The 13,642-nt window shown below is 38.9% G+C and overlaps 2 protein-coding genes across 4 annotated transcripts in view; one reads left to right on the plus strand and one right to left on the minus strand.

Moving 5' to 3' along the window:
* The window catches only part of SVOPL (SVOP like), a gene marked incomplete at its 5' end in the record, with an annotated part of 56,907 nt that extends 56,357 nt beyond the window's left edge, over positions 1–550 (plus strand). Inside the window, one exon of the mRNA XM_079786207.1 lies at positions 467–550. Within this exon, the coding sequence (XP_079642333.1) occupies positions 467–543 (77 nt within the window). The 3' untranslated portion in view covers positions 544–550. The remainder of the gene's footprint in view (positions 1–466) is intronic.
* Positions 551–874: 324 nt separating this feature from the next.
* TRIM24 (tripartite motif containing 24) overlaps positions 875–13,642 on the minus strand; it is a 105,426-nt gene continuing 92,658 nt past the window's right edge. Inside the window, exons 14-19 of one of the 3 annotated variants that reach the window (XM_079786203.1) lie at positions 12,663–12,831; positions 10,546–10,874; positions 5,955–6,087; positions 4,889–4,963; positions 3,307–3,456; positions 875–2,520 (exon numbers count right to left, since the gene is read on the minus strand). In XM_079786203.1, coding sequence (XP_079642329.1) covers positions 2,311–2,520; positions 3,307–3,456; positions 4,889–4,963; positions 5,955–6,087; positions 10,546–10,874; positions 12,663–12,831 — 1,066 coding nt within the window. In that variant the 3' untranslated portion in view covers positions 875–2,310. The remainder of the gene's footprint in view (positions 2,521–3,306; positions 3,457–4,888; positions 4,964–5,954; positions 6,088–10,545; positions 10,875–12,662; positions 12,832–13,642) is intronic. The other 2 variants (XM_079786202.1, XM_079786201.1) reach the window with 2 other exon arrangements.

Consider the following 13,642-nt stretch of genomic DNA (forward strand, 5'->3'; position numbering starts at 1 on the left):
TATAAGCCCCCATTAAAGGTGTGATCATGTATTGAGAGGGTCTTGCAGCTATGATACTGGGCTCTTGTTTCCAAATCCGGAAGGATATCTCCTGGAGTTTTTGAATCACAGATAAACACTGGAGTGTTTTTCTATTAGGCCAAGGTTGCTTGAATTGCACTAAACTTTTGGGAGGATGTTCAATAAGTGAGCAGGGGGTGTATACAGTTAGGATATCTTACAGCTGTCTATTAGAATTTAAGGACTACTTAGCTGGGATTCACCTGAGTATATAGATGCCTGTTAATAAGGTCACAGGACTTTCATCATAAAGACTGTCACTGAAGGCTATTTGGAGAGAAAAACACTTTAAATACTGTTTTAAAAGATTAATATGGCACTGAATATATCAGTGAAAGTTTTGAGAATGTTAGAAATTCTGGCTCGGATGCCTTTAAAAAATATTATATATATATATTCTGTTTAGTACTACTTCCCTTTGTGATCCTTCTCAAAATTTATCTTTATTGTCCTGTTTCAACTCTGGAGACAAATATGGAATAACAAACTGTCAGAAGAACAATATTTTAAGATACCAACATTAAACTTACTACTAAAAGCTCAACAGCTGGTGTGCAATAAGTGCTGGTACAAAATAAGACAATTAAATGGTATATATGCGATTATAAAAATTTGTTCAGTCTTTGGAGAATAAATGTCAAATGCATATTCAAAACAATATTAAGACTTTTTAACCATTAATTCATAATTTACACTCTGGACAAGCATTAAATCTATATAGAAAGTGAGACACTATTGCTAGTAAGTTATTTTCTCATATTTTATCTTTATCAATGTCTGAAAACCCAATCAATTAGCCACAGAATATTTTCAAATTGTCCATTTTAAGAAGCAATGCTACATGGATAAAATCAAGTCCTCTAGGTTTAATTCATGGAAGATGATACCTTCCAAAAAGTAACATTCTTTCAAGACAGCCATATTTTCATTCCATCAGCCTACAGAGAAAAATGACCTCAGCCAATTAGTGTTTTATAAATAAAGGTTTACTTTGGCAAACTAAAAATAATTCATATGTAAATATTTTATCAAATGTTAAATTAGCAAGGGGCACTATCTTAATCTAGTTTCCTTCTTTGACACTGACCAATAAAGAATAAATGAATGTCAGTTAAACTAGCTAGGTCTGGCCCATTAAGGAATACGCTTGCCCTCAGAAGACATCTTTTGTATCTCTATTGGAAGAACATAAATGAAATTCAGAATTAAGTGAGATCCAAAAATCAATTTGAGGGTCTGGCTCTTAAAAATAGGAAATGGATGCTTTAGAAAAAAATTAAAATTTCACTATAATTCTCTCCAATTTCCTGTTCCCAAATTCCACAATACATTTTCATTCCAAATTATAAAGACAGATGAAAACAACAAAAACTAGTCCCTTTCAGGGTGTGTTTTTTAAAATCCTCACATCAAATACTGCACACAACTGTATTTCATATTTCAGGTGTTCCACTAAAAACCATACTGCAAACAATGAGTCTTCATATAAGGATCATCTGCACAGTTAAAACAAGCAACAAAACCACAGATAGACATACAGTAAAACGAAATGTGTTCACTTACTTTCTCAGTGGAAGAAGTTCAATTAAGAAATGTATGAAAATGGCCTTGAAAATCTGCTATAGCAAACATCTCTAAGGACAAGAAAAAATAAATAAAAAACACTTGTTTTCCCATTTTTTCTTTAATACAATTGCCATCTTACATTGACTATTAGGTGCCTTCTTAATAGTGTCTAATCTAGTTTTTGTTGCACCAGTAGGCATCCTACGATAGAACTCTTATTACCATCCATGTTAATTCACTGTGGCCCAGCTGTTCTTAAGGACAGTACACCTAACTCACGGTTGGGCCATATTAATTAGTAGTGGTATTTTCTAAAAGTGGATTAATGCACACATCCAAACCACATTAAAATTTCAACTTAGAATTCATACAAAGTCTATTTCCTTTCTATAGTAGTTATCATTCCAGATTACAGTTTTGAAATCCAGAAAGTAGGAACAATGTCTTTATTTTGTTGGAGGTGCTTCTTTCTTCTTTCTCTCTCCTTCCCTTTCTTTTTTTCTTACGTTATTAATCAGAAGGTTAAAAAAATGGGTTAAGAAAAGCAAAATCTAGTAAACATCAAAAAATTATAGATCAGCATTGTCACAAACTCTTCTTTGTAATGATGTTAAATTATTTACAAAATAATTTTTGAAAACAAACAAAAAAAATCTAAAAACCAGCACACGCCAATGGTGCTGCTTATTTAAGCAACTGGCGATCTTCTACGTTTTTGAGGCGTTTCTTCCGAGGCTGTACAAAGTCATCGTCTGAGTCATCACTAAATTTATTATCTTCTGATTCATTCCTGAATTCAAGTTTAGGAAACCGTTTTTCTGGATAAAGGTTCTTTAGAAGTTCTTCAAAATAGCTTTCAAGCTTTATACCAGCACTGGCTACTTCTGAATCAGGCTGTTGGGTAAAAATAAAAATATGAATTAAAATACAGACACCAACATTTAGACAGCCAAAAGTAGTAAATTTCTCTCATTTTTCTTCCCTTTTAACTTGAAATTAGGAATACCAGTGGATTATTTTGAAAAAATATTTATACAATGTCATTGATATAAAGTAAATAATAGTCTGGGGCTAAACAAAGTGTAGAGAAGGTCACATTAAAGGTAAACAAAAGGCTTTGACTCATCTGGCTTATTCTATAAGGGCATGGCAGTTGCAGGACTGGATTCCCAAACAGAAATAAAGATGCCATAATTACAGTATTATATAACAGGTATTTTCAGAACATATAAAATGTGGAACTCTGGAATGAGTAACCAATACATAGAACAAGACTCTAAGTCTAACAGCTATTTGGATAAATTGACAGATAAGAAAATATTAAAATTAGAGCTATTTAGACTACATCTTTACTATTTCAAGATCAATATATTAAAAAAAACCACTTAAGTATGGAAGTGCTATATTCTAAGAAATAAAGGTAAGAATGACAAAGAATGCTTCTAGGTTAAAAATATTTTCTAAAGTGTTTTCAGTTGTCAGCTATAATCTGCATTTCCACTCAACATATAATAAACATTGGAATATAAATATGGGTAAAATCATTCTCTGAGAGACTGGAACATTTGGAAATTTATGCTAACATAAATAGATTATCTTAATATCCTTGTTTGCTGATAAGATGTTTGGTTTAACCTTGCTTTCAATATTACTATTAGTCTCCCCTCCCTTCCACCTCACCTCATTGAATTCAGCACAGTTCTGAAAGATTAATCTAAAGTCAGCTACAAAATCCTCAGGCTTTGTATACATGTAATACTCTTCTTGTAGTCTTTTCTTGATAGTCGACAAGTCCATTGGATTTTTAATTATTTTGTAATAATCAGGCACCTTTCAAAATAAGAGAGATACTATAATGTAAATTCTACCTCATCCTAAATAAATTCTACAAGCAGTAGCATAAAATTCAAATTGTACTATTTTGTCATTGCTAAGAAATCCTGTGCAGCATGTGCCTACAGCCTTCCACACAGTGGAAAATGTTTTGTATCACTTTTTTCAAAAAATTTCAACAATTATTTATTTATTGTTAATCCTCTCCCCAAGGTATTTTTCCCCGCAAGATAGTGGAAGGGAGAGGGAGAGACAGAGAAACATCTATGTGAGAGTGATACATCTATTGATTGCATCCACACGTGCCCTGACCTAGGGCCAGGGATTGAGCCTGCAGCCAAGGTACGTGCCTTTGACTGGAATTGAATCTGGCACCCTTTGGTCCATGGACCAATGCTCTAATCACTGAGAAAACCAGCTAGAGCTTCACCAATTATTTTTTAATTAAAAAAATCACCTTTCCCTCCTAGACCTTCTTCTCTATTCTCCTTCTTCATTATTAAACAAAAAGCAATTACTGGCCCTAGAGCAAGCATGTCAAACTCGAAGGCTAACATGGGCCAAATAAACAAGGTTTAAGTTTATGTGGGCTACAAAAAAAAAACAACAACCAAAAGCTTCAATTTTCATAGAAACGTAGGTTTATTTCGATAAGAGACATGCTGAATACAAAGGGCTGAAATAAATGAGTGATCATTAACATAAAATAATAGAACATTTTAATAAAAATTAATATTCTTTTCTTAAACATTAACTTACCAGACACTGAATAACTGCACAAATTAATAAGCGTAATGCAAATAAAACTATTTTTCTTGTTCTCCAAAAGCAAAATATTTCCTGTTGCGCACATCAAACAAGTCAGTACAAGACTAATGACGTGGCAATCGGCTGCTAAAATATTCGCTGCTAGTATTAGTGGAGATTGTGCATTGAAGTCTCATCAAACTTTCAATATGAACCTTTCTGAAATCAATTTGTTAACACACATGCAATGTGCATGCACACCTTCTTTTATTGTTAAAGTCTACTTAATCTTTGAAGTATGGACATATACATCAAAATATGAACAGAGAATTTGGGGGGTATTAATCTCAAATGGAAAGTTTCCCCCTCAACAGTTAAGGAGATATATACCTAAATCTCCTAAGAGGCAAGTGATGGAAATCATTACAAAGAAAAGTAGGTAAAATACATGAGATGAGGTGTAAGAATGTATGAGAAATGAGTAGATGTTTTGGGCCAACTATATTAACATTAAAAAACATTTAAGATCAAAGCTTTCAGTATGTATCAATAAACTTTAAGATTAGATTAGACATAAGAAATTAACTACTGAAAAATGGTACAGAAACTAGATGATCATAAATCAAGTTGCAGAAAAATCATTTCATGGTGTAAAAATGGACAAAATGACATTAATACTTACAGTTAGAGGAACTGGGTCTTGAAAAGCCAGGCTCATTTCATGGCAATAAAGAAATAAAAGTAGGCGTTCACACTTCTAAGCAAAAAATAAAAAATAAAATGAAGTCACAGCTTATTTTTTATAACAATGTCATATATATCAAAGTACCAGAATAAAAATTAAAACCAGATGAATACAAGGAAAGTATTGATACTTAAGAGTTTTTATCTCCTTCCCATTTACTGAACTGTACTGTTTGATAGCTTGGGGTTTATGTGATATATGAGAGCAGTCCTTTTTAATTATAGAAACAAACACATTATCACTAGAAACCCATTTGAAGCTCTTAAAAATAAATTTACACTTATTTCTCCAATTTGTATTAAATTATTAGTAGAGAATAAAAGAAGAGATCTAAAGGTGGAGTCCTTTCCTGGTGTGTACAATCCTAAGGCCTAAGGCAGATGGTGCTATCATGCACTCTGCTACTTCTCTGCTTATGGGCTTATACAAACGCTGAAGCACTATAGTGCGTGTCTGGCCCCCCTCTTGCATGACAACTTTCATACTCTTTGTTCTACTTAATAATTGAGCAAAGGAGCTTCTTTAATAATACAGAGTGTTGATTTAGTAGGTTTAAATGTTAATTACAGTTAAATATTTTAGCTGGCTTTAAGGTATAAACCTAGTACCACTGGGTGAAAGAATGGAAATAGAAAAACTCATCTCTCAACAAATTCTGAGGAAGAAAACCTATCTATAATAGAAATAAAACAAAACAGAAATTTACTAAAGATAGACCAAATTTAATAGTGCAGGCCACATAAAGGACACACATTCTACGTTGTTCAAGTACAGTATTTTAAGTTTCTAGAAAATGTATATGTAGTACTAAGATTTTCTTTAACTAAAAAAAGTTAGTCTGCCTCTAAGTATATTATTTAAAATCCCTATACTTTTGTGGAAATAAATACTAAAGAAAAAAGAAGTTAATGTGAAAAGCACACCTGCATTACAATAATGCATCTAACCAAAAAACAAAACAAAACTGTATAACAGTCTAGGTTGGAAATGCTCAAAAACTTACCCTTTTATCTATTGGTGTTAATTTACCAAGGCTTTCAGTTTTCTTTTTTTCTGAGTTGTGACTGGGAGCATCACAATCATATTCAACTTCTGGTTTGGATAAGTCTCGGCAGAAAGTGCAAATCCACTCTCCACTGTTGGGGGATAAAGTATTTGAATTATAATGCATTGTATTGTTAATCTCCGTATCTCTTTCCTACCTCATCCATGCCATCTATGATACAGAATTATTTATTTGGCATGAATTTCAATCACTGAAGAATTACTGTATATCTACACTATGCACTCAGCTCCATCCTGAGAGAGCTAAACAGTTGTAATAATATAATGCAAGAGCCTAAGTGGTATAAATAGAAGTCTAGCTAAGGAGGTAAGAAATATACATAAAATAAACAAACACATTAATCTATGGCTGATGTGATGTATAACTCATATTTTTACCCCAAATAATTCAAGACAAAAAACATTCTTGGTACTATTCTTGCAACTTTGTTTGAAATTATATTTTAAATAGTATATCCTTTGAGGAACTGAGAGATTAACTCAATGCTCTTCTTCATCATCATCTCAAAGGGACTGTGAAAATTTACTTGAGATATTTATAAATGTCAGTGCCTGCCAAACAATTGTGATTCATAAGGATCATTGCTCTTTATGGCAACCCCATGTAATAATTTAAAGTTTTTCTTCTTTTTGTAACACTAGGTTTTTGAGAGAAGCACAGGGAATTAGAGGCAGGGTATGGGAAGGAAACCCTATGTTGTACGTTTTGAAGTATGCATTTGTGGCAAGTGGACTTTAGTTTTAAGGTTTTACAATGGTTTTGTTATAATAACTGTCACCCTTTTCTTTGCCCCTGCTCTGTGTTGTATCCCATTTCTGGGTTCTTATTTTTCTCTTTCTTGGTTTACTCCATATTTGATTAATCATATTGTAAAACAGCTTCCTGAGAATGAGTACCTGGAAATTAAATTTTTTCAATCTTGCATGCATGTCTAAAAATGTTTCTTTAGCCCTAGCTAGTTTGGCTCAGTGGATAGAGTACTGGCCCATTATTATAGACTAGAGGCCCGGCACACGCCAATTCTTGCACAGGTATGGTCCCTAGGCCTGACCTGTGATCAGGGCCATCTCCTGGCTGCTGGCCCCGCCCCCCACCAGGGGGAGGGACCAAGAGTTGGTCAGTACACCTCATAGCAACTGGTCAAGCAGTCGTTCCAGTTAAGTCAATTTGCATATTACTCTTTTATATATATACTAGAGGCCCGACGCACGAAATTTGTGCAAGAGTAGGCCTTCCTTGCCCTGGCTGCTGGCACCGGCCTCCCTCTGGCATGCGGGACCTGGGTTTCCCTCACAGCCCCAGCTTCGTCTGGAAGGATGTCCAGTCTAATTAGCATATTATGCTTTTATTATTATAGATAGATGTGCTCCAATCACTTCCAGGGAAAGGACAAAGGAGGGTTGCTGAAAGCGACAAGGGAGGCAGCAAGGTGAACTTTTTTTTGGGGAGGGGATGGGGAGAATTTCCTCCTCATGAGGGGCTTCAAAGGACAGCAGCCTACTTCTGCTACCCTCCCTCTCCAAAGACACAATTAGTGATTGGCATTTGGCAAGACAGAGTAGTTGCAGCTTTGGTACTGGGAGCGCCTTTCTGCATGCAGCTCCCTGGAGAGTCTCTTATGGCCAAAGGAAAGCTTTGTTCTAATCATTCCTCCTGGAGCCAGGGCTCCTGCGTGGTCTGGGGTAGGAGGGCAGAATGGAGGTGGGGCAGGGCAGGAAGAAATATGGGGTAGAAGACTGAGGGGTGGGGGAAGGAGAGGGTGAAATCTGTGTTGGTGTGGCGGGGAGGGCTGATGCAGAGGGAGAGTTGGGGTCAGCATAGGAAGGTAGTACCATTGGAGGTACTGGGGGAGTAAGAGGGACCAGCAGATACCAGAACAGGGGAAAGGGTCTATGGAATCAGGTGGAGGTCCGCGAGGGTGAGTATAGACTAAGTCCCTTTCCTAGACCCTGCCATCCCAGGTGGCTAGTGGGTGGGGTCCATAGCGAGGCGCTGAGCCCCCTACACTTCTGTGTCTGAGGCTCCAGAACATGTGGCCAACATGCCTCGCTCGCCCCTGCCACCCCCGCCAAAGTGCTGCCATTTGGAATGCATTTGCAGACACATGGACAGTTTTTAACCTTTTGCACTCGGATGTCGAGTGTGACTTGACGGTTAGCATCGGTAGCAGCTCTTTTTATCCTCTTTGAATGTATCAATAATTTGAAATATAAAGAAATCCAAATAAATAAGTTTGTATGAAAAGAAACTCCAGTTTTTTATTCTACTGCTGCGCTTTGTAAAATCTGGGGCATTTAAAAAATTAAATCCCGAGTAGAATAAAAGAATCGAGAAAAAAAGCAAGTGAGTGCAAAGGGTTAAGTTAATGCTTTTTAATTCAGTTTCCCACTTGTCATTTTTTATTGAAAAGGTGGATTCTGCTGCTGTGTGTTCCTTTGCGGGGGCAGCAGGGGTGTTCTCCACAGGCAGAGATCCGATGAGAGACAGAGACAAGAGGCCCAGCAAGACATGGGGAATGAGTAAACAGGATCAGAGAGGAAGCAACAGGGAGAGAGAAGCACAGGGCGAGAAAGACAGACACCGAGAACCCAGGAACGTTAAGGGAGGGACTCAACCCTAAGAGCAGAGTGAGTGTGCTGAGAAATCCTGCTTCGGGGAGGCTGATTCCTCCACCTCCAACTAAGGCCCCTGGGGCTGAGCTTGCTCTCCTCTGTGCTCTGGTTCCGTTCAGCTAAACGGGCCTCAGGGAAGGGCTGGAAGGATGTGGCGAGTGACAGACTGAGTATGTAGGACCAGGGTCACCGAGGGCTAGGTATCTGAGACCAGACAGAGAGGAGGATCTGGAACTGTTCCCTCCCAGGTCCCTGCACACCAATGTTTTTGAGCGAAGCCCAAATCCCGAATCCCATGCCGCAGCTCTGGAGAGTGGCGGCCCTGGTCTGCTGTGCCACCTAGGGTGAGTTCCCTAACCTCTCTGAGCCCTGGCTATGCCACCTGCAGGAGAGGAATGCTGGTGGCTGAGATTTGAAATGGCCTGGAGGGCGAGGAGACAAGAGCACAGTTTAGGACACCTCGGTTTGGCGGTTACATCCGAAATCCCAGGGATATTTGGCTTTGGCCGCTGCCATGGGCTCACGTTTATGTAGAACTTGCACAAACAGGAGAGCCGGCGCTAGCACTTCCTTCCTTCGGAGCTGAGAACCAGTTCATCCTCCACCTCCCCCCGCCATCCCTCCTCTCATCAGTGCCTGGTACTCGCAAACCTTCCCAGTGGTCAGTGTAGACACACCACCAAGGACACAAAAAGATATCCCTAATCCAGCATGTGATGGCTCTGTAGACAGTTGGGCAAGCACAGACACACGACACAGGGTGCTGTAGACGGGGATAGAGCTCCCTGGCCCGGTGAGAGCGCTCATTTGGCGGAGCAGTGGCTCCATGGGCGAGTTCACCACGGGCGCAGCTCCCAGGCCCGGAGTCGGAGAACTGAAAGCCCACGATAATTAGAGCTAATTACATGTGTGCAAACAGCCGCAGCAGATGCTGCGGGCCAACCACCCCACCCCTGACTTGCCCCCTGCGATCCCGCCCCAGCAAAGGGGCTTTGCTAGCACAGCTGGGGCTGAGTGCCTGGGGAAGGGCGCGCAGGCGGAGAGCCCCTGGGGCCCAGGGGTTCAGGTGAGCCCTCCGCCTCCAGAGCGCCCCCCGCGATTACACACGCCAGCGCATGCTGCAGTCCTGGGATGGCAGGTCGCGACTGGGTTAGGAATTGGAGAACTTGGTCCAAGCTCCCCTTGGCCTTGTGCTGAGCAGGTCCTGGCAGCATAGGCCTCAGCATTTGGGTCCTTAGGTTTCTATTATCTTGACCTCCTGGGCATTCCTATCTCTGCAAAGATTCGAGACGGGGCTCTCCTTGTATCCTGCCACAGGGAGTGCCTGTCTGGAGCTGAGGCTGCAGGATAAGGATGGGACAGAATCTGGTGCTTGGCTTTTGGTAATCAGTTTGTCTCTGCCTGGATACGCCACAGGACCCTAAAAGAGTGACTTTCTGAGCTTTCATTTGCACGTCTATACCGTTCAAGCCTCCTCTGAGCAGGCTTAAGCCGCAGTCTGCCATCCGAGGCGGGAGAGGCTCCCGCCACCACCGCTGCACTCGCAGCTGTCAGTGCAGCTTGTGGCTGAGCAGAGCTCCCCCTGTGGGAGCACAATGACTACTAGGGGGCAGCTCCTGTGTTGAGCGTCTGCCCCCTGGTGGCCAAGTTGCGTCACAGCGACCAGTCTTTCTGCCGTTAGGGTCAATTTACATACCACCCTTTTATTATATAGGATAGAGGCCCGGTGCACGGGTGGGGGCTGGCCGGCTGCCCTGATGGGGGACCCCGATCGTGGTGGGGGTTCCCGCTGGGGGGCAGGGCCAGCCGGGGCAAGGGGCTGCGGTCATTCTGGTCATTCCGCTGTTTCAGTTACTGGGCTTTTATTATATAGGATAGTGAAAAAATGTGGAAAAAGAAAGCAAGTACTATCTTACCTTGGAAAATTTGCCAATGTGGGCACATGACAAGAAAGGTGAAATACTTTGGGACACTTATCACAGCACAGGAGTTCCCCTCCATTCTGACAAACTGCACACCAGTCCTCATTGGGGTCATCTTCTTTCCTTGTCTCTCCAACATGAAGAGGTGACTTTTGGGAGGCATCCAGCCACTCAGACTTTCCATTTGAGGTATTTTCCTGGTGAAGTCCAGGTTGATCTCCTGTACTATCAGGGGCATCTGACCTTAGTACAGACTCCTCAGAAGCAGAGTTCTGACTACTATTTAAGAGCAAGGAGGTGAGTATGCTTCTTGGATAGTTGGTCTGCAATGGAAGGAGGTAAGAGCATATGTATTCTTAAAAGTGGCATTCTTAATTAGCACTACTGCAATTTTAGACCAAAGACTGCTCTCTCAAGGGCGCCTGGTAACTAACTTCAAGGGAGACTATGAACACGCATGAAGAAAAAAAATTATCTTTACTGCTAAATGTATTCAAATCTCTAATGGTAAAGAAGACATGAACCTGTACTGGAAAACATCAGCAAATTAAAGTATCAGTAGTAAGAGAGTTTGGACAATAAAGGAAAATTATATGAATTAGCTGATGATTTCAGAAATGGGAGAATGGGTAGGTAGAAGGCAACCATAGGAAATGTAAGTATATTTTAGTGGACCTGTTCATTTAAATTATACCTAGACATAAAACATGCCTAGTATAGATTTTTAAAAAACTCATTCATAGAGCTATTAATAACTTTAAGATAAATCAAAATTTTATGTTGGGAGCCTAGGATGGTGAAAATGTCAAATCACTAAGTCATGCTCACAATCTCCATCAGTGTTATAAAATGCTCCTCAATTCTGTCAAAACACTTTCCTACCCTTACATACATTCCTATGGAGTCCTCTGTCCTCCTGCTACAGAGTATACTTCAGGAGCTGCTGTACTGGGGACTACCATTTTCTTTGCCCCTGGTCTGTGTTATATCCCATTCCTGGGCTATTGTTTTCCTTTCTTGGTCTACTCCATATTTGATGAATCATATTGTAAAATAGCTTCCTGAGAATGAGTACATGGAAATTATTTTTATTCAATCTTGCATGCATGTCTAAAAATGTTTATTTAGCCCTAGCTAGTTTAGCTCAGTGGATAGAGTGTTGGCCCATGGACTGAAGGGTCCCAGAGCACATACCTTGGTTGCAGGCTTGACCCCTGGCCCTGGTCGAGGTGTGTGCGGGAGGCAACCAATCAACGTGTCTCTCTCACATCGATGTTTCTCACTGTCTCTCCTCCTCCCTTCCAATTTCTCAAAAAAAAAAAAAAAAAAAAAATCAATGGAAAAATATCCTCAGGTGAGGATTAACAAAAACAAACCAACAAAATGTTTAATTTTTACCCATGATTGCTCATTTTGTTTCACTAATGTTCTGGTACTTATGAGGCCCTTTCAGTTCAGATGTTCATGCCTTTCAGTTACCCAAAGTTTCGTTATATTATTTGAACTCATTAATATAATTTTATATATATATATATATATATATATATATATATATATGTATGTATGTATATATATATATATATATATATATATATATATATATATATATTAATATATTTAATTGATTTTTTACAGAGAGGAAGGGAGATGGAGAGTTAGAAACACCGATGAGAGAGAAACATGGATCAGCTGCCTCCTGCACACCCCTTACTGGGGATGTGCCCGCAAACCAAGGTACATGCCCTTGACCGGAATCGAACCTGGGACCCTTCAGTCTGCTGGCCGACACTCTATCCACTGAGACAAACCGGTTAGGGCAAAAAAAAATAAAATTATATATATATATATATATATATATATATATATATATATATATATATATATATATATATATATATATATATACTTCACAGAGGAAGGGAGAGGGAGAGAGGGTTAAAAACATCCATGATGAGAGACAATCATCGATCAGCTGCCTCCTACACGCCCCACACTGAGGATCAAGTCTGCAAACTGGGCATGTGCTCTGACCAGGAATCAAACTGTGACCTCCTGGATCATAGGTCGACACTCAATCACTGAGCCAACTTCCTGCCAGGAGATATATTTACATTTTGAGGCCTAGATTCTTCATCTGATTCTTGTTTCACTATCACAACAGGAAAATCATAGTTTTCAGGTGGTCCACCATTTTCTTGTTTTATTCGGATTGGCTCCAACATGACCACTGGGACTTTGTGTGTCGAGTCAGCTCCTGCTGGTTTGCTAGAAGAGCCAGAGCTATAAGTGTAAAGAAGAAAGAAAAAAAAGAAAGAAAAAACCATCTAAGAATGCTACCTTAAGTATCTCCAAATAAAGTATAACCGCTTTGAGAATAATGCCCTATCTTCACAGCAATGGTAACTACTATTATCAGCAAAAAATGATACATAACTTATATGCAACTGCTATGTACAAAAATTTCACTTATGAATAAAAAATGTTCTACATATCAACCTATCTAAATAGTTATGTTACATCTGAAAAGGTATTTAAATAAATTTAAATAATACCTCAATTAAAAGAAAACTGCCTTCAATATTCTGAAGCTCTAAAATTGGGCAGCCAGATTTACTTCTTAAAGCTAACATCTTTTTTTAGGCTTTCCCATTTCTTTCTCTAATCAGTGAAAAAGAGAACACTAGGTTCATATTAATGCTTTATTATTATGAAGTGTGAAGACAATGAGGGACATAATTTATTAATGTTCTGCTATTTAAAAAATGTAGTGGGGGAAAAAAAACTTTTACAGATAGCCACTACGTTTTCATGGAATTGAACCCAAACTTTCTTCAGAGAATGCTTCTTCCATGTGATGAGCAAAGCAGTAAGTTAAAATACAATTCCAACAAATGTAAACTTCTTTTTAAAGCAAAATCAACACTTGGTCATTAGAAAATTCAGAAAACATTGAAGTTAATATAAAATTATTTTTTCTTTTCCCTAAGTTTGTATTTGTGTGTGTTCTCATATAGTACAGTGTGTTTGTTGTATCCCACGTTTTTATTTTTTTCCTTGTTACTATGATAAAATCATAACATTTTATTTTTAA

Source organism: Cnephaeus nilssonii (genome assembly GCF_951640355.1).
Source record: "Cnephaeus nilssonii genome assembly, chromosome: 12".
NCBI lineage: Eukaryota > Metazoa > Chordata > Mammalia > Chiroptera > Vespertilionidae > Cnephaeus > Cnephaeus nilssonii.